This window comes from Pleuronectes platessa, chromosome 3 (assembly GCF_947347685.1).
Source record: "Pleuronectes platessa chromosome 3, fPlePla1.1, whole genome shotgun sequence".
NCBI lineage: Eukaryota > Metazoa > Chordata > Actinopteri > Pleuronectiformes > Pleuronectidae > Pleuronectes > Pleuronectes platessa.
Genome location: NC_070628.1, coordinates 25,369,205 through 25,396,874, shown reverse-complemented (window position 1 = coordinate 25,396,874; position 27,670 = coordinate 25,369,205). Strand labels below are relative to the sequence as shown.

Genomic DNA, 27,670 nt, shown 5'->3' with positions numbered 1-27,670 from the left:
CTCCTCTCCACTCTGCTCGTCCCCTCCTCTTGCCCCCCCAGCGGAGAGAGAGGAAGAGCAGAGACAAGTGAACAACAAGCCGAGGAGGCACAGGGAGGAAGCTAGGAAACTGCAGAGGTGGGTGTTTTCTCCTTCTTCACAGGGGGGTTTTGTTCCGCTCCGCCTCACCGACGTGTTTTCTGGTCGCCTCATCCCGACTGACGTCCTCTTCTTCCCCCGAGCCTGCGGGTCGTGTCAGCGGCGGCAGCAGCAGCAGTCCGCTAGGCCTGAATCCAGCTCCGCAAACACTTATGGACTTTGAGAAACGAGCGTAGCGGCCTCCAGAAGCGGTAACGAAGCACGTCTTCTCCGGGGTTGTGTGCTCGGTGGAGCCGGTTTGAAAAAACAGTGGGAGGCGGAAACGGGAGCGACTTTAAAATGTGGTGAACTTTGTTGTAATCACAGCGTTAGCATGCTAGCCACTGTAGCGCTGGTTAGCGCAGCTAGCGTCGGTGTATTCCAGTCGATAGCTTGATGAATAAGTCATCCAGAGTGGGACTTGTGGGGGAAGTTTAACAGAACTTTTACACGTAGAGTGAAGAGGTTGAAATAATGGCGACTTGGACACACGTCTGTCCCTCCACTAAGTTAGGGTTTAGCTGATATGTGACATTATTACATGGATGATGTGGTTTGTGGGTTGTTGTTATTGTATTACACGCTGAGTGCTCGCTGTCTTTAAACATGGAGGGGCTTTTCCACCGGGCGTTTTCCGCCCACCCGGGGTGTAACCGGACAGGTGAGGGTACACGGAAGTGACCGGGCAGCCCGCCGTGTCACGCACCGTAAATTTGGAGTCAAAGTCCAGCCTCGGATCACTTATCAGTTTCCCATTGTGTGCTGTGCCTGGAACGCCCACTCTCTGCGGACCGTGGTGCTTAACGCTGCTTCTCAGGTGAACACGATCACCAGGTCTGTGCTTTTTGTGGGAGATTTTCTTTTTGCTGTGTTCATTCTGTGTTGACTGTGTGGAGACGCGAGGGTTTGTTGTTCCAGCCACTGTCCCTTGGTGTGGTCTCCCAGGTAGAGCAGGGAAACACAGGGTTAGCGGCGGTGGTGGAGCAGCGAGGGACAAGAGCAAGAACCTGTTGTGTGAGTGCGGTTGTGTGGGTGTGGTAAGGTGGCAGGCCTGTTTGTGGCTTCGTTATTCAGACTCTTTTTTTTCTTCTTTTTTTTTAAAGGGTTTCAACACAGGCTCCATCTCGTCTTACAGTTATTCAGGATCAACGGTTACACAGGGGGACTTGGCTTAATCTGCTTCAGTGGGTCACTCCTCATGGTTTCACTTTGTAATCACGATCCACTGTAGTTTCTGTGTGACTTAATCATTGCGCAAGAGCAACTCAGAATGTGTCTCTCATCTCGTCGGAAGCTACTGTGATTTGTCAATTTGTGTTGATACTGGTGATTTTCATCACACTAGGGACCTACTTGGCAAGTAACTTAATATTTTTTGATTTGCGTAGAAACTGTCAAGCTGATCGGTGAGTTTCCGTACAGCATGGACATGCCTCGCATATTCCTCTTCCAACCCCCCCCAACCCTAGGGCATGTCTGCTCTGACCTGTTGGAACAAGGATGGAAGTGGTTGTGAGCGAGTTTGGACAAGCTGTTTGCTCTGAAATGTCCCCTCTCTGTAAATGTAAAAAGGAGGGACAAAAAGATCAGAAGTTGGATATTTCTTTTGCTGCCTACAATTTTTCCCTAGCAATTTTGTCTTTGGGGGCTGGAGTCTTGCTGCTCAGCCAGTTGTTCTAACCAGGGCTATCATTTGTGAGCCAGTGTAATGACGGGCTTTCAGGGCACGCCACGGGTGTGTCCCTCTGACACACAGAAGCTGGGGTTTTCTTGTGCTCGCTCCTCCTCTCTGTCTGTGCTCACTCATTCTTTCTCTTTTATCTGTCCTCAACTCTCCACCTCCAACGGCTCCACCTGCAGCAGTGTTTTCATTTGAATCCTGAGCACTTCAGTACACAGTCCATGCAGGCGGTGTCATGTGAGATGTGTGACAGTAAAATCAAAGTGCACAGATTCCACTAAAGCCGTGGAGCTGGACTGTTGCAGTACCCTCCTTCAGAGCTGGTGGTTAACTTCTCGGAAAAGATCAGGGCCAGTTTGCCTTTTTATGGTCCTCACTGCAGAAATATAACCAGCTTCCTTATTGAGAGGCAACCACGCTCTCTTTGCAGTTCGCCAGTAGTAAATCTTTACCGACTGCCAATCATTAGTTTTCAGTTTGGCAGACCATTTTCCATAGTCTGCAGATTGAGCAGGAATATTAATTAGTTTACAAAAATTATTGAAAATTAGTCATATATACCCAGTCAACTGAGTCAGTCTGATTACTCACCAGTTTCATTATTTCATATGTTGACTTTTGATTAACTTAAAGCTTATGTGTGGAGTGACTAGTGACATCCGGTGTTAAAGTGTCGTGTTGCAGCTGAATACCCCTCCCCTCACCATCCAAATATCAAACACAACCTGTGGCAGCCTTCAGTTGTCAAAAAACTCAGAAGGTGCTTAGTTTGTCCAGATTGGGCTACTGTAAAAACAGGGAGGCCTCCGTAGAAAGTAAATCTAAAGTATTTAAATATAAAGGGCTCATTCTAGGAAAGCACAATTCTTACAATTTAGATGAAACACACAAGTGAAAACATCACAAGTATTATTTTATATTAACTTCGTCACAATAGATCCCTTTCACCTAAATCATACACACTGGATCTTAAAGTTTCATTTACCATACAGTGATGTCATGATATTGATTTCAACTATATAATACTAGTCCTACAACATGTTTGACCTATATGATGATAATAGTTCAGGTCGGGTGTCGCCATTAGCTCCTAGAATCAAATTAGTTTTGATTCATTAGGTCTCTGTTAGAATTGTTCTATTTGATGTAGTTTGGTTTCTGTTCAGGATGATTCATTTTCACTAACACTTTTACTTTTTTATGGAGTTGTCTGCTTCTCATTCATCTTTTACACCAAGATTCATAGTTATACACAGGTTTTTAAACACAAGTAAACCAGCTAAAAAAGGCAAATGATTCCTTTCCCATTGCCAGTAGAGGACATTGCCTGTCTGTTTGTATAACTGGTGCGTCATGTTCGATATCACGAATGTGCTGAAAATTGAGGTGTTCTCTCACCTCGCTGTCTTGCCAAATTAGCACATTCACCCGGGTGTAACATTTCCATCCACAGCGTGGTTTCGAGTGGAGTTCAACTTTGATCCGCAACTTCTGCCTGCATTAGCACATTTTAGATAATGCCCCAATGCTGTAAAGTGTATAACAAACCTTCCAACCTAGTGCAGCAATAATATATCAACATTTGTGAATGTTGTGCTCATTTTTTATTTTGCATGAACAACAAGTTCTTTCTTTATTGCAGAGACACTAGAATGTTCATTCACTTTAAAGTGAAGCTGTAAAATAAGATATACCGAATGTCAACTTCACTCACACTGCAGGAAAACACACTTTGCTGTGATTGTCCAACAGAGCATTTGCACAATAAATTGCAGTGGTTGCATTCACATAAAATGTATTCTATGTGTCAGAAGCCATTATTTTCAACAACGTTAGAGAGGTGAATATCCTTAGAAATGCCTTTTTTTGGATATGCAGAGAATAGGATGCTTATCCTAATGCAAAAGGCTTCTCCAGTGTGGTTTGTTTTGGATCAACATTCTGAAGATTGAGTATCTGTCTTATATAGTGTAAAATCCTTTGTAGATTTGTTGTCATTCAACTTCATTTTCCCTAACCCTTACATATGGATTTCCATTTTTATCCAGCGCCTCACTGTCTTCACAGTCTTTAAATCCAAAGGTTTATTTTAATTTGAAATCAATTTTTTCTTTCTTCAACCCGGCCAGACAATTGATGATATAACTATGACATTTATACCCTAACCTGGAGGAGACAGACATGTTTTCATCAGGGAATTGTTTGAACATTGTGGTATGGCATTCTGGGAAGTTGTGAAGGGTATTTCCCTGAGAATTGAGTGAGGAAACGGTTATGACAAAATAATAAATAATGAGGTGCATTAAATAATAACAGCTTTGCATTAGCTTAAGCACTTGTTTGATTAAAAATGCCAAATTTGACATTGGTAATGTTTTGTCTTGGAGCAGCTTATTTACCATGTTGGTTTTGTAGTCAAGTTAGAGGCGTTTAATGTTTGATCCAATCAGCTAAAATGTCTGCAGTATGAAAAGGCAACTTGAATCATTATATAACAATAACAAAAAACCCAGGAGATTTTGAGCGTCATATCAATATTGTATTCAGATAGATCATTGTTCCAGTTAGGTGTACTTTTAGTCACTGGTGTGTGTGTGTGTGTGTGTGTGTGTACACACTCACTCTGCAGTTACCACACTGCAGGCCACATGGGAGGACGGTGTTGTTGTTGGTGGGGTTCACGGTTTCAAGTCAGAACAGCGGCAGTAGTTGGAGGTGGGCCAAGGTCAACACACACACACAGAGTCCAAATCTGTGTGTGACCATTCAAATGAGGCTGAGTCAGCAGAGCATTTGGCCAAGCCACAACAGCATTTTACCATAGCTTCACCTCAGCTGTGGGTGTTGGTAGGTGGGTGTGCCTACTGGAACAGAATGCACATCAGCCTGCCACAACACCAGTGACTGAGTTGCTGAAGAAGCAATAATAGCAACATGATAATAAGGGAATACTTTGCGGTCACTCGGTGGGCACTGGCTGACAGACGTAAAAGCTGACTGAGTGTGTACTTAAGAGTTTTCCATTTGTAGTGGACACTAGCTGTTCATCTCTGTTGTGTGTTGGCTCTGGACAGTAAGTGGCTTAGCTGTGTATTTCCTGGGCTGTCCCATTAGCAGATAAAATTTAGCACTGCCGCAAAGTGGATTTACAATGGATTAATGATTAATGCCAAGGCATTAAGTGGCTAAAGCCATTTAAAACTCTCTCACAAGAAAATGCACTCTGCCACAAGAATGTAAGTGGTGAGTCTCGTATAGCAACAGGCTCTGTGGGTCTGTCTGACTATTGCACACAAGAGACAGTCTTCTTCTACACTCTCAGAAAGTGTTTATGTTGACAGAGGTGCAAAGAAAATCTTTGATTGGTACATTGATGTGCTGATGTCTGGTCTCAGTGGTTCATAGTCAAATATTTGTCAAGATATGGCTGCCACATAAAGGCTACCCCCACGATACTTAGTTTTCATTTGAAAATCTGTTAACTCTGCCACGAATGCTTCTGAGATCCAAACTATTCCAGAGTTTGAAAGCTGTTGACCACATTTTAGTTTAAAAACATTTGATGCAAAATTTGTCAAAGTAACTTGCTATTCACCGGCACGCGCGTTCCTTCATGTTTACACTGGCATGCACATGCACAGTGTGTGAGTCATCACGTCATATGCCTTGTCAGGCGTGTTAGTATGGACAGGGATTAAAACTGATACAGGGCCAAAACACTCATGTGTACAGAGTTTGCTTTGGTTCGAAAACAAAAACATACAAGCATGCGTGTAGCCTAAGTGTAATTCCATACTTGCCACTTGAAATAACTTTAAAAATGTCTTTCAGTTTACACGCATTATCCACTATAGAAGCACTTTGTTGGTTTGTGGTCGACTGCCCTGATTGGGTCAGTGAACGGGATTGCTCCCACTCTCCCTTTTCCAGGATTGAAGTGTTTGGCTTTGAAGAAAAAAAACGTTGTGTGAGAGAAGGATGAGCGCAGCGCTATGAAAGACTGAAAGGCTCCCTTATTAGGACAGCTTCCAAGAGCTGAGGCAGGATATGACACGCCAAATCTCACTGTGGAATGTATGACAATGGCTGCGTGTGTTATTGTGTGACTCTTGCATGCTTCTGTCCACAAATGTGTGTTTTATTTTCCACGCAAATGAAAAGAAACAAGGAGCAGCGTCAAATTCACTCAAACGCACAACAGCCTTGTTTGAGTATTCAAGGATAAAATCAACGTCAGCCAAACACACACCTGCCACATTTATGTTGTTTCTGACCCAAAATCACTTGGATGCAGACACACACTCAGGTGTGACTGTGTTTGTGTACACGGAAGTAATACAGGACTCTTTGTTCACTTTGACAGTTGTGTGTACAAGGATGGAGAGCAGATTTAATATACATGAGTCAGTGGACTTTGAACTATAAAATGGTTTTTACCCTGGTTTGGAGATGAGCCAAGCTCGTGTCATCCCTTTATTAGACAGATACTACTCCACTAATCCTCCACAGATTCCTCCTTCCTCCCTACCAGCGTCTCTGCTGAGGACGTCACAGGAAAGCACTTAGTCACTGTCTTAATTTGTGCTTGAGGGACATTCCTTGACTTATCATCATGCCTGTGTATTTAGCCTGAGGTCATCTATGGCATTTGTTAAGGGCACATTTCCTTCAGATGTAAAAAAACATCAGAAGAAAAACCATAACATGCCTCCATACTGCTCGTGTGGTGTCATATGAGTGTCAGAAAGCCCAGACATTCAATTAAACTGGAAACAAGGTTATTTACACTGGGTTTTAAGCCTTAATGTTTGCTGATATCTTCCGAGGAGGTGCATTCAGGTACTGTCAGAAACCACTTCTGGTGGACTTTAAAAATGGTGTAAATTACCTAATTTCCAGTTGAATATGAATGTCGGGGATTCCAAAAGTGTTTTTGGACTCAAACACTTCACCCACCCTTCAATCAGCACTACAACCAGCCCTTTGACTTTTGCTTTCACTTAATATATCACTGATATTTTATTTATAAAAAGGGGTGCAATAGGACTTAAACACTAAATCTCATAAAGTTGATCATTTATTTCTAAAATACTTTTTATCTTATTAGTTGATATCCTTTTCACGTCTTGATAGCCATCAATAAATAAAGTTGTCTGGAATAAAAAGAAGAAATTGAAGTTGGGAGAATCAGTTGTGAGAATGAAATGAATGTAAATTAAGCTGGTACAAGGTACATAAATATATTATGTCTTATGAAACTAGCCAAGGAACCCTTATTGTGATCACGATATTGAGCAGAAGAAAGAAGTATTTTTTTTCGTTCTTATTTTGCTTTTTTTTTTTACTGTCTCCATGTTTTGGTAGCTTGCAATGTTTTCTCACTCGCTGCTGCTACATAAATCACTTACTCTGGATCACTGAATAAAACCTAAATGCATAATTAAAAGGTTCATTGACCAGGGATGGTAGCAGCCAGCCTGCAAAGAAATTAAATCCGTTATCACAGTATGGACAATATACAGTGTCATGGACGGTGTATGGATGAATTGGCATTAGTAATCCAGCCAGTAAACGAAGCACAGTAGAATTTATGCTACCACCCTCGTCTCCCTCTCCATTCCCAACTCTCTCTACAACCTTTGAATTAAGAAGTGATAACAAGCTCCACACGCTGCAGCTGAAAACTTGGTGTAACCTTCTCCTGTCGTGTATCTCACTTTCCTTCTATTTTTAACCCAGCATAGCAGAAGGTGAAAAAAATATACTGAAACACAGAGTGGTTCACTTGCATCCCTGCTCTTACATCTCACATCGAATATAAACTAAATAATAACTTTTTTAGATGAATTCTCCCACAATGAGCTCTTTCCTTAGTCCTTCTGTTCACCCTCCCTCTGTATCTTGCTCTCGTTCTGTCTGTTGTCACGTTCTCTCTTTACCTGCTACTTTATCTATGCAGTTCACTCCCGCTTCCCTCATTTATCCTCCCCGCATCAGCTCCTGCTGCTTCTTAACCTCTGCAAAAAGCTTCACTAGCCCTTCTTCTGGGTTTGTGTTCTCAGATCTGCCCTGTGCTAGGGCCCTGCTTTGTATCTATATCTACTTGGGGTTTTCACTCTTGCTGCATGTATCCTCTTTGGATGAAAACTTGGTGATGGTTGAATCTCATCTGGCTCTCTGGTGTTGATGACCCTGTCCTGTCCTGTGCTCTGCTCTCAGCGTGTGAATGGAGCAGTGTGCGAGTACGGCCTCCCTGCTGGCCTCAGTGCGGGAGCAGGAGAGGCAGTTTGAGATGCTGAGCCGAGCTCTGGAGGATGAGCGGAGGTCGTGCGCCGGCACCTTGCCACGCCCCCTCCCCAACATGCAGGTAATGGGCAACAAATCCAATGCCCCTCCCTCACCCACGCACACGTTCCATCGAAAAAGTCCCTCGGATTCACCCATCCTTGATCCGAGTGAGCTCATCCAACGTCATCTCCATGGTCAACCATATCCCATCAGTGTCGACTGGCTGGATGGCAGAAGAACATAGAGGACATGAGTAAAATGCCTCCTCTGTGGGTTTTACTTTGACTGGACTCTTGGTGCTCGCATGAAATTTAGCTTGAGTTTTAGAAATTAAAATTTGAGGCAAATGAGTCAAGCCTTCCCGAGGAGGTCATTTTCACCCTCTGTTGCTCTTCGCAGCTTCATTCAAAGCATTTTCGTCCACATTCTCGGAAACCATCTTTTTCTCTTTCCAAATGAGTCTTCCCATTGCCATCATCATCATCATCATCATCTTATCTTTCCGTGAGTCAAACTTCAGACTGCCACCCATTTTGCTTGTCGTGTCTGGACCATGTGCTTTTGCATGCAGAGAATGATTTTGCTTAATATATAGTTAGGTATGATATCAGTCATTTCCTGGATCATCATGGAGCTGCAGTATGTCAAAAAGCTGGTTTAAATAATCTAGTAACCTGGCCTATCAGACCAGGGTTCTCGATTTGAGATTAAACTCTTGATTAAGTGACAGTTTCATAGCTGAAACCACGAGGTACACGATTTTGCGCTGGAAGTCATTTTTTACTTTGACCAGTTATAATTGAGCAGGCTTTAGACCCTGTACGTATCTGGAATTAACGTGGTTTATGTGATCTGAAGTACAGGTGTGAATGCACTCGGATCTCACAGTGATCCGATTACCACATTCGGTGGTGGTCTGGTCCACGTGTCCACGTTCTTTTAACAGTGTGAACTCAAATCCATCCTGGGCCACATATGAAGGACCTCCTACTAAAGTCAGATGAGCCGCTGCAGTTTCATTACCAATCATCAAAATGTTTTCCTCTTATAGTTGATTTGATTGTAACCACTGCCACAATATCAACTCTGATCACCACATGTCTGAACAGGCTTGCGATCAAACCAGGAGGGATGTCAATGCCAGGTGTGTACAGGGCCTCAGTTGTCCACAGATAAACAATCGGTGAGGAGAGCAAAAGAGGCCGAATACATTGACCGAAATGCATCAGCTGACTGCTTTTTAATTTAACTGAATTCATATGCAGATAGCTATTAAAAGAGATTAGCCAAAATGTCCTCTGGACTTAAAAAATCTGTTAAGCTATTGCTTATGTGATAAAAGAACATAGTTGGACTATAAACAGTGTACATTGTGCGTAAGAGTCATCATGGGCCAGTTAGTTAGCTGCTTTAGAGTGACCTCACAGACAGACATGCAGTTACACCCACCCAGACACTTTTGGCCTGGAGGCAACCTTTGAAAAACACAATAATCAACTGGGCTCTCCTTCACTTTCACTGTTGGTAGTGGCGCTTGCATGCAGGCTCTCGGTCACATTCCTGTCCCAGGTGATTCTTGTGGCTGACTAGCAGCAGAAAAAAAGGTAGGGTGTGTGCAATACAGTGTGAGCAGGAGAGAAATGTAGCTTGTGCGGATTCTTATCTCTATATGTGTTTACATAGCCCAAAGGCTTTCGCATGCCTCTGCCACTCTCCCAGGCAGTGCTGCACGACCTCAGTCATCACTGACAAGTTCCCACATGCTCACATCTGCCCGGCACTTCCTACTATTCACTCTGACTGAGTCCTAAGACTCTCTTCTCTAGCTTTGTCTTGTTTACCTGATCGGGGCAGAGTTGCACTTCTAAGAGTTGTGGTTGCGATACGTGACATTGCAATTATTCCCAGATTCAAAAAATAAATGAAAATACATTTGTCAATTTGAGACAGCTGTATCTCATCCTTGAGTCAGGGGTGAGCAGTGTCCCTTCTGGCTCTGCCTCTTCATTTTCCTACCATCAAGTTGTGCGATGGCACAACAGATAGTTAGAGTTCCCCCTGTGGCTGGAATGGGAAGTGCACCACACCCATCACAACCCCTGGGCAGGCAATGCTCATTGTGATGTCATGAGAGAGAAACAGGTTTTATCTCTCTGCTCGTCTCTCATTCATTTCATTACTGACATGTTTTTCATCTGTTCAGTCCATCATCATAGTTCATTCTTGCCGACCATGCAGACTTCTTTGTTTTTGTTCTAATCCGTCAAATATTTTCACTTTGGTTTTAAAAGCTGCTGCATGCTTGTTTTGTTTCTGGTCAGGCTGTCATTAGATGGTTGTTATCATCGTTGTCATATGGAAAATATTAATCAACTTTGAAGTGCCTGAGCTTTACAATAGGTTCCACAATTCAAATAAAAGTTGATGACGGTTGCTTCACTTTTTATTTTTATATGTATTGCTGGAAAAGTTCAACAGCCCAGTGACTTGAGTGTGTGTATATGCGTGTGTGTTGATGTGTATTCCTTTCTCATGGCAGAACGGCCGCGTACCTTGTAATGCAGACATAGAGAGGCTGACACTGAACGAGGGTTACATCAACGGCACACATCACGTAAGCATCCATTAGAGCCCTTCTCAATGCCACTTATTTTATTGTTAACGTGCTTAACCATAACCACAACCCATGTGAAACCTCTATTTGCTACATTTCTGAAATATGTGAATTTGTATGGGTGTAGTTCAGGATGGAGCCTGGTCAGGTGATGCAGGAGACATACACAGTGGAGGAACCCCAGGAGCCTCAGCCCGTCGTCTCTGTTACCAGTGAAGATGGCACCACTCGGCGCACAGAAACCACGGTAATACATAGATCCAAATAAATATATTATCAATAATCCTTAGATGCCAATAGATTGACATGCTGTCACAAATGGTAACAAATGAGTGTTGTCTTGAATCATGATATAACTGTTATCATCTATCCTTGTAATTACATTCCAATAACACTTTATTGCTGTCAATATTTTTGGCAGTAACTTATTGTTTTCCGTCTTCTGCCCTTTAAGGTAAAGAAAGTAGTAAAGACCACTACCACTCGCACAGTTATCCCCTCTGTGTCAGACACACTTTCCCTGGATGGTGGGGGATCAGTGACTGGCATGGCGGGTTACACCACTCCCATGGACCGGGTCTACAGGCCGCCACCTAGTGGAGGAATGCCAATGGATGCCTATCCCACTCACACCGTGCCCCGAAACTACCACTATGGACCCCCAGGGGGTTATGATGAATACCGCACTGGGCCTCCGTCTGAGACCTACGCAAGCCTTAGCAGGGGAGCTCACATGGACGATCGCTACAGGTACCATACTTGTCGAAACCGATGTTTATGTTACTAAGATTCAAGCCATCAATGCGGGGTAGACAATAAATACACATTCTTATTGGATATTGTTTTCTGGTCTCGTGCTCAACCTCTGCTTCCTTGTGTTCTCCAGACAGGTTCATCCAGACGGTTACAGAACGCTGGATCCAAGCTACAGAGCCGCCAGCAGGAACCAGCTGGACCCCTATGCTGCTCAGCCACAGGTATGTTCAGCTGGTCACACTTGCTAAATGTGGTGCTTCCTGTTGTATCTTAAGAATTGAATAGGATGTAATTTGGTAGACACCAGCTTTCCGATTGTCTTGCACTAACTTCTGCCTCTATGTAGGTTGGGCGTATGGGCAGTGCTATGGAGCTTTCCTCCCTCCCGAGGTTTGTTCCAGAGCCTTATGGTCTGGAGGATGATCAGCGCAGCATGGGTTATGATGAGCCTGACTATGGGATGGGACACCCAATGCACTACAGCACAGTGCCCCGTAACCAGCACGTATTCCCCCAGGGTCCCCCACGCCGGGCTGGGTAAGTGATATTTGTTTTTGTGGTGACTTATCTATGTTAATAGGGATCTAGATGCAGAGGCGCCACTAGAAATGTCGGGACACTATGAAACAATATAACAAACCCCTCACCAGCCTGGAAAACCCCTTTTGATAATTCTTAGTTTAATAACAGAGACAATTTAAAAAAGAATTGCCCTACATGAGCTACGTAAACACTCTTCAACTAACTAACTAATAATAATAACAGCAAATAATAATGTGTTCTCTGGGCACCCCTGTCTGTGCTGGTCCCTTGGAAATCGCACTAACCCTTTTTCTCAGTTAAGAGAAGTAAATCTTCGCTAAATGATTTGTATTTGCATGGTTCTTTGTTGGGAGTGGTTCATTTGAAGATGAGTAAAATATTTACTTTCTATTTTAAGTTAAAATGAAATGTCGATGACAGACATTACTTAAGTCTGAGAGTACTTTCCAATTCAAGTTAATGGAAAGGCTTTCTCAGACATAGTCACGTCAGTCCCGTAAACTCAGACATAAATAGTTAGAGTCTCTGCGGATTGGTCACATTTTACGAGACTGTCCTTACTCAGCATAGTTAGCGGACTCTAGATTTCCTGTTTCAAATCTAGTGATGCTGTTTACAAGACTGAATAAAATCACAGTGCACTCTGATCTGAGCTCTGGGATGGTGTTTGTTGAAGACAGTAAACAGTGTGCGGATCCTACTTCATTCAGTCTGTCCCTGCCAGAGAGCTAACAGTAGCCAACCAGCTGTATGTCAATACAAACAGTGCAGATGAATTAATGAAAAGTTTTCGATTTCCACCTTGTCTGTTAATAGTTGAAGCATCGGCTACTGACAGTCCATGTGTAGTTGTATGGAATAGCATTTAACAATTCTTTTTTTTATTGTTCTTGTTGAACAGTTTTTCTTGTGTTGGCAATCAGGGCCATAACTGTAAAATATTTTCAAGGTTAAATCTATAATATGCTTCTATAAACATTTATATTCAAGGAATCAGTTGATTCAAGTTGAAGTAATTGAAATTTCCGAAAAATATATTCTCTAGAGCTGTAATTATCTGATGTAACTGGATCATAAGATCAGTGCTGGTATCCAATACTAATCCTTCTTATGAGCAATAACAAGGTAAACTCTGGTATCTAATTTACCGCAGTTTGTTTTGATAGATATCTGTTGATACATTTTCGTCACCTCCCTCCACAGGAGTTACGAGGGCACCTTAGATGGTGACATGAGTGGTCCAGGGGACATGTATTACTGGGGGGGAGGAGCACCTCTGGCCCAGGGTGAAAGAGGAAGCATGGCGTCGTTGGACAGCACACTGAGGAAAGGTCCCGGCCCCAGTGGCTGGCGTCAGCCAGAGCTGCCAGAGGTCATCGCCATGCTCAACTACAGGCTAGACCCTGTCAAGAGCAATGCAGCCGCATACCTGCAGCATCTCACCTATAAGAATGATAAAGTAAGAGATGTACATATGCAAGCAACTTACAATATTTTGGCTTCAATTTGTAGATCAGAAGCAATCATTTGTCAGGAGTGTGAGGTTGAAATACACTTGTTTCTGATTAAAGTAAAGTTAAATATGATAGCAAAAAAACGCTCTTCTGAAATGGGAGCGTTTGCCACATTTTGGAAAAGTTCAGTCAACGTTGATGGTTAAGAATTAGTATCTTTATGAGACCAGAGCTTGAACTCTGAAGTGTAGATGAACAGATATCAGTGGTGATACAGCATAGGGTATTATTGGGGAATGTCTTTAATTGCATTCATAGAAGACAAAACTTGTGCAAGACAAGATTTCTTAGTTTTAATCTTAAATATAAAGAGCTGCAAAAAACGGTATTGATGGGACTTCTTCTAGTTTGCCCACAGAAGTTATTCTTCTTAAAGGATTTTCTACGACATAATTTATAGTAAACAGAAAGCTGGACATTACCTGAACACCATCCACTACTAACATCCTTCCTTCCTCTCTCCAGGTGAAAACTGATGTGCGTCGTATGAAAGGCATCCCAGCACTGGTTTCCATGCTTGACAACCCAAACAAAGACGTCGGTTTGCTTTTTTTCCTCCTCGCCTTTCACTTTATTCTTGACTTTGTTACAAGTGTGCTATGATTGGACTAGGTTGAGTCAAAAAGAGTCTCAGGGAAACTAGTGAATTTGTGATGTAATACTGACCCAACCCATTGGCCTGAGGCGAGTTTTGAGGAGAAGGTGAATGTAATACTCAACCTTAAACTTTGAAGAATGAGAAAGGGAAATAAGCATTACGTACCCGACTATTCTTGTTAAATCTTGGAGGTCAACATTGTTGCTAAATATGGTTTTGACCAAAACATTCTGTGTTGTTTTTTTACATTTTTTATGGGTCCCTTTCATTTAGGGTTAGGGTTGTGGTAACTTTTTGCTGATGTTTGAATGGACATTACCAGACAAACCACATCATGCATTCCACCGTCAGAGCAAAGAAGCCTCTCAATTTCACATTTCATGCTCTACGGCCAAAACCTAGTCTGAAGTCTGGTGTGTGTCGAATGATTTGCTGACTGTGGAAATGGGTCAGACAGCGACTGCATCCACTTGATGTTCTTTTCATCAAAACCCTTTGCTCTCGAGTTTGGTGTATGTCTGAAAGCACCTATATTTCACTGACACACACCCGATAGCAAGAAGTTAGCGAGCAAGTCATTGAAAAGTCCTCTTCTAGCTGTTTACAGAAAGTGCACGTTCATGTGTTATTGGGGCGTAGCTTTGACGAGAGGGCTGATAGTACGGGGTTGGCTGTATCCGTTGCATTTTTTTCAAAGTGTTTCCAGCTTTTCCAGGACTACCAACCATAGCTTTAATGTAAGGTAACATTGGTTTACAGTGAAGAAATGTGGCCACCTAAATCCCGTTTATAGGGTATAATTGCATCGTATCTCATGCCAAGACCCACATAATATATATAGCAGTTTCAAGGGCATGCCAACAATGCCAAATCCATGTATGTGTTATATAGGGCTCCAAACTATTAGGAAATCAAGCGATATACCATAAAGTTTTTTAATATCACATGAACTGTTAATTTGGGGTCTTTTCATACATGTTTGGACCCTGAAGTTATTTTTTTTACAGCTTTAAGCGGCTCCGTCAAATCTGTTCTCTCAGATTTCTCTTCTCCTCTGACAATGAATCACTGACTAAACAAAACGTCAATGATCTGAAGGTCTTTAATATATCATCTAGGGCAGCAGGGATCCATCTGATCGGCCAAATATATTGGAATGCAGATTGCAAAGGCTTAGCGCATGAAACACCATATATTGCCGATTTTCAATATAACGTGCAGCCCGTGTGTTATAAGTGCTCTCCAAGTGATTATCCATCACGTTTAATCGCTCATTGAACTGTTACTTCGTTACTGTTCCAGGTTCACTACGCAGCCAGTGGAGCATTAAAGAACATCTCTTATGGCAAAGATCAAGAAAATAAGATCGCCATGAAGAACTGTGACGGAGTTCCTGCGCTGACCAGGCTGCTGAGGAAGACCCATGACCAGGACCTCACTGACACAATCACAGGTTGGCAGCACTTGAAAACGCACAGTTTATAGTCAACTATTCTTTTCCTGCTTGTTTCCTTATCATTCCTTCAGTCCTGATGGTAGATTTATTTGCATGTCTAATGTCAATGTCACCATTTGGAGTCTTTAGAAACCGAAATTTGATCTTGTACCAAAAATAAATAACAGCTTGTTTCTAATAATGTTTGTACGCAAATCCAAAATAGGAAATGAAAGGCCCCAATAGGATAATTAATTTGTCGGACTGGTGTAACTTGGAAGTCTCTGTGTCCCTAGGTTCATAAGATAATTAATGGACTCCCTCTATGCAGACTGGTTTACACACAAATCACAAGATGCAACCAGCCATAAGCTTATGTTTTCTAAAGGGAGATTTGTTAAGTGACAGTTGGTGCGGCAAGAATGCTGCATAACTAAACAGCGTTTTGCATACTTAAAATTCTGTATTTTTCCCAGGAACGCTGTGGAACCTGTCGTCTCATGACTCTGTGAAAATGGAAATTGTAGACCATGCACTGCACGCCCTCTCCGACGAGGTGATGGTGCCCCACTCGGGCTGGGAGAAAGGGAGCAACGGAGCAGGAGGCGGCGAGGAGAACTGCAAGCCCCGACACCTCGAGTGGGAGACAGCCCTCACCAACACAGCCGGCTGCCTGAGGTAGGGAGGGAGGGATGTAGGTATAGGTGGTGTCAGAAGGCAGATTAGAGCTATGTGATTATAGAAAGAGAGAGAGAGAGAGAGAGAGAGAAGTAGGCAGTGCTGGTGAAGACAGGAGAGGAAAGGGGACAGATGCCAGCTTAACAGATGAATGGAGCTGTGGGATGTATAAGGGAGGAAGGAAGCGATGAAGAGCTGGCCGTGCAGAAGGGGAAGGAAACAGATAATGGAGTGGTTTTAATGGAGAGGAAAGAAAATATCTGTATCAATTTCATCTGAAGCTTTTTGTGCAAAGTGTGGAAACAGTGAGATGACCATTGCCTGATGTGTTTTTCTCTGTCAAAGTAAACTGTCCCTTACACTATATAAACATTTCACCTTAATGTTTTAATTGCTGGGCATTGAAAGAGTGAAAGAAAAACTGAATTAGATGCCACAGTGAGAATGAAACAATGAGGTCTGACTGTCTGCATGGATGGTAAACACATTATTGACCCTGGTGTAAGCATGTGGTAGTTTGTGATGACATGACAGCAGGAGTGAGCATGCAGAAAAATAGTGCTGCACACGCCAAGTAAAATAACTCTTTTGTTATTATGAGAAGTGTAAAACATATTTTGGTTAATTTTGAAACTGGGATGGGACAAAGAAGAATATGGCAGGCCGCCAGTCTAGATAATTAATGGGAATAAGGACTGTATCATATCTATAAAATAACTTCAGTAAAATACACTTTCTGAGTTGAAAGAAAAAGGCCAACGAGCAAGCATATCACTTTCAAAATTCTGTTGCGGATTCAGTGCTCTATGAAACCCTAACCCATTGAAATACTCGTGGGCTAAATGTCAGTTATTTATTGAAGAAGGAATTCTGGGACCAAATCGTCCCAGTGATGTGGACGGTTGGAAGAGTTTACAGGGAGGGGGTAAGCAGAGGACAGTAGGGCATTGACTTAAACAGTGTAAACAGTATGTTCTAGCCTCCAGGTCTGTTATCTGTGCATTCCCCTCGGCCACATGGTTAATTACAATGTTCACTTGTAGCTGTAGAGAAGTATGTGTGAATAACTTGATAATCTTGATCATTTGAAAACTTTGGTATTTGCAGAACGGGCCTGGGCAGTATCGTTCACTACACAGTATAACTAAATCTGCATTGTCAGATACATTCTACAGATTATTACTGGGAATGCACCAACAGTAGGTTGATCTTGACTCATACGCATTCAGACGTTACTTTGTATATTCTAATTTTACTCAGGTACTTGTGGTTCAGTGGTTCTTGCTTTTTCTAACCACTATTTTCGTTTGCACATATTCAACATAATTGCTGATGTCTGTTAGCATCACATATCTCCCCATGTAACATGAATCATGATCATATGAATGGATAGTTTTAAGATAAACAGTAGTTTTTTTTAAACTTGCTTAAAGGAAGAGAGAGGAGAGGTAACTGGTGTGTGGTCTGATAGGTGGCATATCAAAAGGAAAACTTGTATTGTATTGACCAATGATTCCGGTAGGATTTAGGTAAATTGGATGAAATTTTATTTTGTATTTAAAGTCGTTTAAAGCAGTAGATGGGAGACTTGGAACTCGTTCTGACATTTTAATGCCAGGTGTGACCAAATGTACGTAGAGCTGTTCACTTGTGATCAGCTCTCTAAAAAGGACTTTTCACACCTATGATAAGTAGCTCCCTGTGTCCTCACACATGGCCGACCAATGTTGATCAGAGGATGAGCAGTTGGCAGACAGAGGTGGGATTATTTGGAGCTCGTGTGTCCGTGAACAGCTGCTCTGTTATTGTGTCGACTCAAAGGTTAATCTAGAGGTAGGAGATCTAACACTGATTAATCCTCCCTCATTGAAGTGCATACTTTCTTTCTCTTCCTGTGTGCAGACAGGATCCACTGACAGTGACCTCACCTGACAGTAGAATCAGAGAAATGTAGTAAATGTGGTGGACTATGGCACCGCTCCTGTGCTGCTGTACTGATCGGATTTAGTTTGTATTTACTATCAGAAATGTTGCAGTGAAGTGAAATGAGTGCCCCCTGCTGTGGAGGGGAATGCGTCCTGTTATTGTGTGAGAGGGCGCGTCTGTCACCAGGAAAAACAGGCCAGCACAAAAGACCAAGGCTGGATGTCTTGAGTTTCCTCCTTCTATGGCCCTTTTCTTTACGTCCGTTCTGTATCAGTGAATGAAGAAATAAATGGTATCAATTTTCCATCTGTCCACTATTGTTAGATCTTTTAAGTGGGACTCAATCACAGAGCGAGGGAAGAAATTGGTCCCGAGCCGTAACTTGAACCGAACTCTTTGTAAAGCAGAAGTTTTTAACAAGAGTTTCATTCAAACAGATCTTGGGGGGAGTGTTCAAGCATTGTGTGCAGGAATTCCTTTTGTAGTGACTTGTTTATTTCTCCAGCCGCTAATCCCTATTTTGTTTTACATTCTTCTTTCTCATCCTCTCAACTTTCCGCTCGTCTGAAGAAACGTGAGTTCGGAGCGAAGTGAGGCGAGGAGGAAGCTGAGGGAATGCACAGGATTGGTCGATTCGCTTATGTACATCGTCCAATCCCAGATCGATTGTAAAGATGTTGACAATAAGGTTTGTGGATTTATTTAACATTTGACAATTGAGCATTTTCCCCCTAGTTATCAATTAAGTAGATTTTTGAAGCAATAGAGACTATTAAGATCAGGTATTTTTAAAAGAACAATTGAATTAAGTTTCAGTGTATATGTTCCACTGCCCGTAGGTGACTTGGTGTATTAATAAGAAACTTTGAAGGATTAGTTTCTATTAAGATTATACAATATTAATTCTTCATTCTTTTTCTCTATCATCCCCTTTTCCACCCACCAGTTGATAGAGAACAGCATGTGTCTGCTGAGGAACTTGTCCTATCAGGTTCACCGTGAAATCCCTGGCTGTGAGCGCTACCAGGAGGCCGCGCCCATCAACCAGGGCCCTGCCCCCTCCGGCCAGAAGGGCGGCTGCTTCAGCTCACGCAAGGGCAAAGGTAAGAGAGAGAGACAAATGTGCTGTATTTGTTTAGTCAGTATGAGAAAGAATCAAGATAACTGTGATGTCACTGTTGTCATACTGACACACACACACACACACACACACACACAGACACACACAGACACACACACACAAACACACTTGCACAAACAAAACCATTTGCTTGCACAGGAATGTGAACAATTTCCCCGACTGAGAGGAGGCTCATGCTCTCTCACACTCTGTGTTTCACTGAGAGTATTGATTACTTTTTCCTCAACTACACAACCCCTCTCTGCTGCTTTGTGGTTATTCCAGTATTAATTATAAAATGATTTTATGATTTTACAGTGACAAAGACCATCTCTCAACATTGATATTAATACTAATTCAGATATTGTGACCTCCCTTCTGGATGTCTTTGTTTTTTGTATGTTTCTTGTTTTATTTAGATAAAATGAGGCAGTGTGAAATTTGTTTGTTTTCATTATCCATCCATCTTTATTGATTAACCAATTATTGTTGTAGTTTATTAAATGTCAAAAGTTTGAAAATATTTTTTAGCACAATTTTCTAGGGACCAATGTTTTGCATTTTGTTCCTAGAAAACAAAAGGAACCCGTTTTGCCTCAAACTGAGTGTCCAGAGTGTTTACGATGTGTAACATGAAGTTACATGAACACGTTTTTGCTTTGCTTTGACACCTTCACACTTGGCATGTCACCTAATTGACTGTGTGTGGTGGTAGCAGTGCCTTTGTAATGTAATCAGGTGTTGACTGGGTGCCTCAGTTATGGCTGCTTTGCCCTCATCTTAATGCTCTCTCTTCCTCCTGTTTGCCATCCTGTCCCTCTTCATCCCTTTCTTTTTTCTGTCTTCTCTCCTCTCCATGTTTCTCTCGTGTTTTTGCGCTGGGCTACAGATGAGTGGTTTTCCAAAGGTAAGCTCCTTACCTCTGTTTGACAGCACTGTGCTTCCGCTGCCTGCTTTTGTTGTAGTTATAGCAGTAGTAGAGTAGCTGTAGCTAACAGGTTGGTACTAACATGCACCCTTCTTTCTCACTGTGAGAGAATTATATTGAAATATTCAGATCATTCCCTTCATCACTCGTTGGTCGGTTTCTATTTTACTCTGACAATATACATCTAACCACAAAAATGATTATTCTAAGGCTACATCCACACTATTGAGTTTTTATTTGAAAATACATCAACCCTGCTATGGAAATGCCTGACGTCCACTAGAGCGTAGATTGAGGTCTGGACGGGCAAAAATGGAGATGTTCAGAAAAAACGACAAAGAAACTCACAGCCCCTTGCTGATTGGGTCCTTTCGGTCACAACATTTGCCAGGATCCTATCACGATAGAAAACAATTGGCATCAGCCTCGGCTACCACTGTAGAACACAACATTGGTAATCACGTACAGCTGTTGTTCAGTTAAGTCCTGCATTTAAATTTAGACAGGGATTAAAACTGATTTCAAAGGAAAACGTTGTAGTATGGATGTAGACAGACAGTAGATACAAAATAAATCTATCATATATTTTTTATTTTATGTGTTTTTTAAGACTGTAATTTTGCTGTTTGCTTCCAGGTAGGAAAGATGAGGATGCAGCTGCAGATGTGATAGACATTCCAAAGAGGACCGCACCAGCTAAAGGTAAACACTGGATCCGTCAACACAAATACTGTATATATTGTACCAGGGAAAAGAAATAAGCAGGTGCTAATAACCCATATGTTCCTTCTGTCTCTCCCACTCTGTTTCTTCTGCTTATTTTTTACCAATCACCCCTTATGTCTTTACTTTCCACACTTCCCCTCCCTCTCCACCTGTTCTCCACGCACTCTCCCTCGTTTCCTGTAGGCTACGAGCTGTTATACCAGCCAGAGGTGGTACGCATCTATACCTCTCTGCTAAAGGAGTCTAAGAACCCCACTGTGTTGGAAGCATCGGCTGGAGCTATTCAGAACCTGTGTGCCGGCCGCTGGACTGTAAGAACAACTATCTGCCTCTTTAATTTTTTTTTCAGAGCACCATTGCTCCCTGTGCTGAGTAACTATTGTCCCAGATTGAGGGAATTAGAGCAGACATGACTTACAATGCACGACTCTGGCTGCGTACTCCAAGAACAAACCGAGCTTAGACAACATCATGTAATTTTGGGAAAGGCATGAATTAGCAGCATTTACACATGATGCTGCTTCTACTTTTGACTTTGAACATACAAATGTTTTTTGAGAGGAAACAATTAATAATAAAAATCTTTTGAATATTGTAAAGACAGGTAAGTTAAGTCATTAATACTCTTTTAGTGGTTAAATATACTGCATACAATTAGTGGGAGACTCAATAATCCAGGGAAACGAGTTTGAAATATTACTTAATACTTGCCAACCTCAAGTATGATTTATGATTACTGTGTAAACATTCAGGTTTCTTTTGATATGATCATCTACAAAATGCTGTAAATGTGCAGTTTAATTTTAAAGTTATTATTGCAAATTTAGTCAAAGATGGGGCTTTGTGCACTTCTTTCCATAGTTATATTTCTGTTTTCTGAGGGAAGAAAAACTCAGTTCCAACTGATGGGAGACCACTTGAGTGCAAATGTGTGTTTTACCTAAAAGGGGTGAACAGTGGTGAAGCCGTTGGAATAGAGGCAGGGAGGCACCCTCAGGTTCAGCACATGTCATCAAGCAGATGAGACATCCTGGAGAGTAATTTCGGCATGCATGATACCTTAGGTTGTGTTCACCCAGGGCAGGTAATCAGTCAGTCACACACTTATAAAGGGGCCCCTTAATTAAACCAAAATATATGTTTGTCTTTGTTTAGTATGGGCGATACATCCGTGCCTTGCTGCGCCAGGAGAAGGGTCTACCCATGATGACTGAGCTGCTGGCACACGGGAACGACCGCGTAGTCCGAGCCATGTCCGGAGCCCTCCGGAACATGGCTATTGATGCACGTAATAGAGATCTACTAGGTGAGTGCTTTCTGTGTGACTCCGTTGCATTACGTAAGAGCTCACACTTAAACATGGAATACCAGTAAGATTCATGGAACCAGAATAATACTGAAATGCTTTAACCTCTCATGTGTTGTTAGGAAAACATGCAGTGCCTCACCTTGTTGCCAACCTGCCCGGTGGGGGTCAGAGTCAGCCGGTGCGAGCGCTGTCAGAAGAGACGGTGGTGTCGGTACTGAGCACACTTCATGAGGTGCTGGGCTCCAGTCTGGAAGCAGCCAAGATCCTCAGGGCCTCACAGGGCATAGAGAGACTGGTTCTCATTAACAAGGACGGGTAAGACGGTTCTCTGTTACACAGTTTTGAATTTCTTCCTCTCATCGGAATATCTTTTTTAAAAATTCCGTCTCTTCACTGTTCTGTCCAACAGCAACCGTTCAGAGCGGGAGGTGCGTGGCGCCGGCCTGGTGCTGCAGACAGTGTGGGGCTACAAGGAGCTGCGGCGTACTTTGGAGAAGGACGGCTGGAAGAAGACGGACTTCATGGTCAACCTGAACCCTCCCAGCAACAACAGCAGGGCCAATGGAGGATATGAGGACGGTACACTGCCACTCATAGACAAAGGTGAGGGAGTGAATGGCTCGTTGCTGATGAAGTGAAAGCAAAGGTTCCTCTTACCATAGATCTTCTGTAAAGTTTTGTTTGTAAAGCAGCGTTAAGTATTTCTTATTTTTCTGTTCATTGGAATCAAAGCTTTATTAAGACTAATACCTGCAATATATACTAAGCTGACTATTGCTACTCCTTTAAAATGAATAACTGACTGTGATTTTCATATATTTTAAATTAAGTATTTGGTTTCTGTTATCTGAATAATGATGAATTGATGAAGATTTGGGGTATTTCAGTCCAAACTAAGATTTGTCTGATTTACTAGCAGCTTGTTCCTATAGTAGCTGGCTTGAATTAGAATTCAACACTCACACAACTACACACTTCTGTCTTTAGTTGGAGATGCTCGGGCTCACTGAGAGTACAAAAACATTTAACTTTGCAGAGAAACAGGGATAGTGATGCTCAGTGTGTTTGTGTCTTTGATACACAGGCGGCAAAGGGGACCGGGATATGATTCCAATGAATGACTTGGGACCAGGTGAGTGTGAAAACAGAGAACACACACACTATCACACATACCTGTGTTAGGGATTTGGGGATCGAGATTAAAATCAAGTGTAAATCTGATTCATACCATATAGTATGGCATGTAGTTGAATATATAGTTGTACTTTTATTCAACTTAATACAGTTGTTACCGAGAATGTAGATGTACATCCAGTGTTGCCCACAAAAAATACCCACGGACATCTGGCTTTTGTCTACAATGTGAATTTTATCGGCTCCGATCGGCTGTGTTGGAAACATGGCACCGACACTGGCAAGACATACCAACACAAATGTTGATCTCTAGGTTAACATATTTTTCTCCTCGAAGATGCCTACTCCACACTGGACCAGAGAGGGAGAAGGAACACTCTAGATAATACACTCGATCCTGCTGACAAAGATGCAGTACAGGTAAGCACTGGCCACATGTGCACACACAGCACCCCTCCTACATACATAACCTGCATGACTGCACCTTAAAGGAAATTTAACTAACATCCTTTAATTCTAACATAAGCTCTATTACATACGACCTACACTTCACCTGCAACACATGATTGTGAGAGCAGATGAGAGCAGACTTTTTTTTTTCATTGCAGAACGGTTTCTCACAGGATGTAACTCTGTTACACACATTTTCCAGTGAATTCAGGAAACCTTAGTGTAGTCTGTAGAGAAGAATCTGTCAGGAGGACAAATGCCGTTGCCACCTCATTTATGGACATGGCTTTTTTAGGTAGTGAAGGTTGCTGGTATTTCCACATTTCACTATCACAAAACAGTGACAACGTTTACATAACAAAGTGTGGACACGTGACCTTATTCATTTATTACAGTGATTATCGCACAATTTAGGTTGTGTCACTTTGGTGATGACTATGACACCGATACTTCGGTAACTGCACCTTAAAGGGATAGTTTGCCAAAAAATGAAAATTCACTCATTATCTACTCACCACTATGCCGAGGGAGGGGCGGGTGAAGTATTGAGTCCACAAGGCACTTTTGGAGTTGCAGCTGAAACTTTGTCGCAGCAAAATCCACTACAATTGGAGTAAATGTTGACCACTTCTTAGGACGTAATAAAACAACAGAAAAAAACTAACGTGCCTCCATACTGCTCCTGTGGTGTCATCCAAGTGAATTTTCATTTTTCTGTGGAATATCCCTTTAAGCTGAAAATAGAATGGTGTGAATGAACATGCTCACACACGCACACACACACACACACACACACACACACACACACACACACACACACACACACACACACACACACACACACACACACACACACACAGAACCCACATACACAATTCATGTCTCATTAAAGCACTGTGGTTGATGTGAATTGCACATAATTTCTCACTGGTGTTCTTTTTTCCCCCTGAAACACGTCAACATTTAACAAACCTCTCTAACCCCTTTCTCACCCCTTCCATCTATCTTCTCCTGTTTCTTTTCCTCTTATTATTCACGTCGTTCACACTTAACCCTCCTCCTTTACTCACCGCCTCATCGCTTCGTGCCTCGTTTCTGTCTCTCTCCTCCTCTTTCTGTCTGAATCTATCACACACTCCTCCTTTCTCTCTCTTTCCCTCTCTCAGGGAGGGATGTATGGGGAGAAGCAGGCCTCTTTGCCTCTAATGGATTCTTACGATGGTTAGGCTACACCCACTGTCACACTGCATGTCAGCGCATGGTATGTGTGTCCCCCCGGCTGCTGCTCTCAGCTCACTGTATGGCCTGATATCTTGTGTTGTGTAGTACAACTGTGACTGTGTTTGACAATGTTTTCAGTGAGCTTCCATAATACTGTATTTGAATGTATGGTTTCTGCTCCCCCTGCTGGTGACAAGTGTCAGTGAACTTTATTTAGGTTCTCCTCAGATGTGTTTTTTTTTTTCTCACTCCACAGTTTGTGTAATTTTTGTCTGAAGTGTTTTAACATTGTTGCCTGCAGCTAAGGTTATGTACTGTACTTTTCCTGTGAATCTTAATTTTCAAACGTGATTTTTCCCACTTGAGTGCCTCACGTTAGCCACTGCGCATGATCAATGCCCTCACTGGTGGCCTCTTCTTCTCTTGCAGAAAAACTGATTGTGTGCATCACAAGACGACAGCCTCCTCCCACCTACTGCCCTTGCTGAACTGACAATGGGGATCACCACGCTGCCGACGGGATTAACACTCAACTCTTCTGTCCCTCCTCACTCTTTTTGCAGCCCATCTCTCTCTCTCCCTCTCTCCCTCTCTTCCTCTCTTCCTCTCTTCCTCTTTGTTACATTCCACCCCTGTAACTGACACACTAATGAAACCACATGGAAAACTGAGGGGGAGATACACTCCCTGTGGACTAGCGGATGTGACACTATGACCACTTTAAGCTCTGCGCGACCCTAAACTCTCAAAAAAAGAAAAGATGCCTACCACTCGATCAGATACTGTGTCAAAAACACTACATCAATCACAACAACACTACGACTTGGACAACACTAACGCTCATCGGGCGTCATCTTAGGACTTTTGGATCTCCTGGAGGTCGGAGCTTAGATTTATTAAACGCATTAAAATGAACCGGTGATCAGAACAGGACACTTTTTGGTGAAACATAAATGGCTATTACACTCTGTTTTGATCAAACTGAGGGAATGTTTCTTTTTTTCTGATTGTTAAATATGACTAAAAAAACTTCCTACCACTGAGAACCAATGTTTATCAAGTAATCAGATATGTGTAAACCTTCTGCTTCTGTTTTGGTAGTGGTTGCTAATCTTTTTGCTTTGCTCTGTACCACAGTAATGTACATGTGCCAAATGACACTGCTACTGCTGCGACTGCCAATATTTAATGCAAGAACTTCACACACACACACACTCTTTTTAACAGCAGCTACATTGAAATGTCAGCTGTTTTGTTTTGTACGCAGTGTTCGTCAGTGACCGACCATCCCCTAGGTGCATGCGAATGCTGCATAGTTCTGTATTTGATTGTGATCTGTAGATATAAAGGGGACAGAAAATGGAGCGGAGGAATAGACAATATGTCTGTACTATGTTTCTATCTTTGTGTAACATGTATGCCTCTTTGTAATTCTCTGGGCGATATCACGGGATTCATGGGGTCCATCTCATTGTCCATAATCTTTATGAATGTGTACATACAAGATGGTCTCGAACAGTGGGCTAACTGGAGTGCCTCGCTCATTCAGGATATGTCTGATGGGTGTGCTCAACATGACATTGGTGACCAATCAAAGAGTATTTTTCTCAGCAGGTTACTAATTGGAATAATACTGTATATGGAACTCAGCAGTTTTCTATTCTGCAAGATGATGGAAGATGTGAACTTGTATGTATGTAAGAGTTGATTCTTTTTTCTTTTTTTTAACGAGGTATAAAACTCTTGAGTTCTGTATCATCGACTGCTTCACAACTTCTCGGCTTCAGACCAGTACATGGGAGATGACAGCACTGTCTGCTTTTGTTCCAGTGCTCGTTCTGTAGACAAATGCATATTCCTAGTGCAGAGTGAGATGTAGATACTGAGTGGTAGATTTAAAGAGGCACTGGGGTGGCTTATGTGTGCCCCCCCCTTATGTTTTATTTGAACATTTTCTAAGTTGTCCATGTCAACTGAAACACTACAGAGGAACCCTTATTTTCTCAAAGTAACACGTTGCCTTTGAGAGCGGGCCGACTAAAAGACAAGAGGAGCGTGAGGGTTTGTGGTAGAAAATCTGTGTAAGGAGGCATAGACCAGAATTTGCTTTCCGATAAAATGGAGAAAAAAATAAAAGCACATTAAAACTATATATACAAGAGAATATTTGTTAATTTTAATGATTTGCTATACTTTTTTTTTGATATTTTGATATGGGTTTAATTGTTTTGGGTGCTCTGGGTGAACGCATATGGAATCAGTTTTTATGTTTAGATTGAAAACTTTGAGTTAATGTCTTAAATGCAGAATACGTTAGCTAAACAAAATCCTCCCAACAGTCATCACATACTGGAACACTAATGGATAAACACAAAATATGATTCTGGACTACACCTTAATCTCTTTGCCTTGGCTCTTAAAAGTTGCACATTCTCATTTATGAATGAATTATGTAACTAGCAATACTGTTTTTAATAAAAAAGTAAATGATTTCTCGTAGCCTTTGTTTTTTTTTTGTTGAGCTCACCGCTTCGTGATGGGTGACCCGCCCAGCAGGTGGCGCTGTCAGTCATTGCCTCGGTCATTCTCAGGTGAGAGGGAGAGGTGTTTAGCATCCAGAGCCTCTGACGTT

The 27,670-nt window shown here is 42.2% G+C and overlaps 1 protein-coding gene across 5 annotated transcripts; it reads left to right on the top strand.

The window, feature by feature from the left end:
- ctnnd1 (catenin (cadherin-associated protein), delta 1) lies at nucleotides 1-27,530 on the top strand. 5 transcript variants are annotated; one of them, XM_053417635.1, is made up of 23 exons: nucleotides 136-329; nucleotides 8,018-8,165; nucleotides 10,626-10,700; nucleotides 10,828-10,947; nucleotides 11,155-11,450; nucleotides 11,587-11,677; nucleotides 11,803-11,993; nucleotides 13,203-13,458; nucleotides 13,979-14,050; nucleotides 15,414-15,564; nucleotides 16,023-16,224; nucleotides 18,721-18,838; nucleotides 19,097-19,253; nucleotides 20,160-20,177; nucleotides 20,835-20,900; nucleotides 21,108-21,235; nucleotides 22,080-22,230; nucleotides 22,353-22,548; nucleotides 22,643-22,836; nucleotides 23,318-23,365; nucleotides 23,705-23,787; nucleotides 24,984-25,038; nucleotides 25,468-27,530. In XM_053417635.1, exons 2-23 carry the CDS (start codon nucleotides 8,025-8,027, stop codon nucleotides 25,524-25,526), a joined length of 2,868 nt encoding a protein of 955 aa, XP_053273610.1. In that variant the 5' UTR covers nucleotides 136-329; nucleotides 8,018-8,024; the 3' UTR covers nucleotides 25,527-27,530. The 5 variants fall into 5 exon arrangements, with proteins under 5 accessions (XP_053273606.1, XP_053273609.1, XP_053273610.1 ...); XM_053417631.1 differs by lacking the exons at nucleotides 136-329; nucleotides 8,018-8,165; nucleotides 20,160-20,177 and adding an exon at nucleotides 1-117 and having other exon boundaries at nucleotides 24,984-25,078; XM_053417633.1 differs by lacking the exons at nucleotides 8,018-8,165; nucleotides 20,160-20,177 and having other exon boundaries at nucleotides 138-329; nucleotides 24,984-25,078.
- Nucleotides 27,531-27,670: the final 140 nt, after the last annotated feature.

Bases quoted from the DNA above. Each gene is read 5' to 3' on its own strand.
- ctnnd1 (XM_053417635.1), top strand. From the start codon at position 8,025: ATGGAGCAGTGTGCGAGTACGGCCTCCCTGCTGGCCTCAGTGCGGGAG. The intron at 11,994-13,202 runs GTAAGTGATATT...CTCCCTCCACAG, and splicing joins GGTCCCCCACGCCGGGCTGG to GAGTTACGAGGGCACCTTAG. The intron at 15,565-16,022 runs GTTGGCAGCACT...TATTTTTCCCAG, and splicing joins CCTCACTGACACAATCACAG to GAACGCTGTGGAACCTGTCG.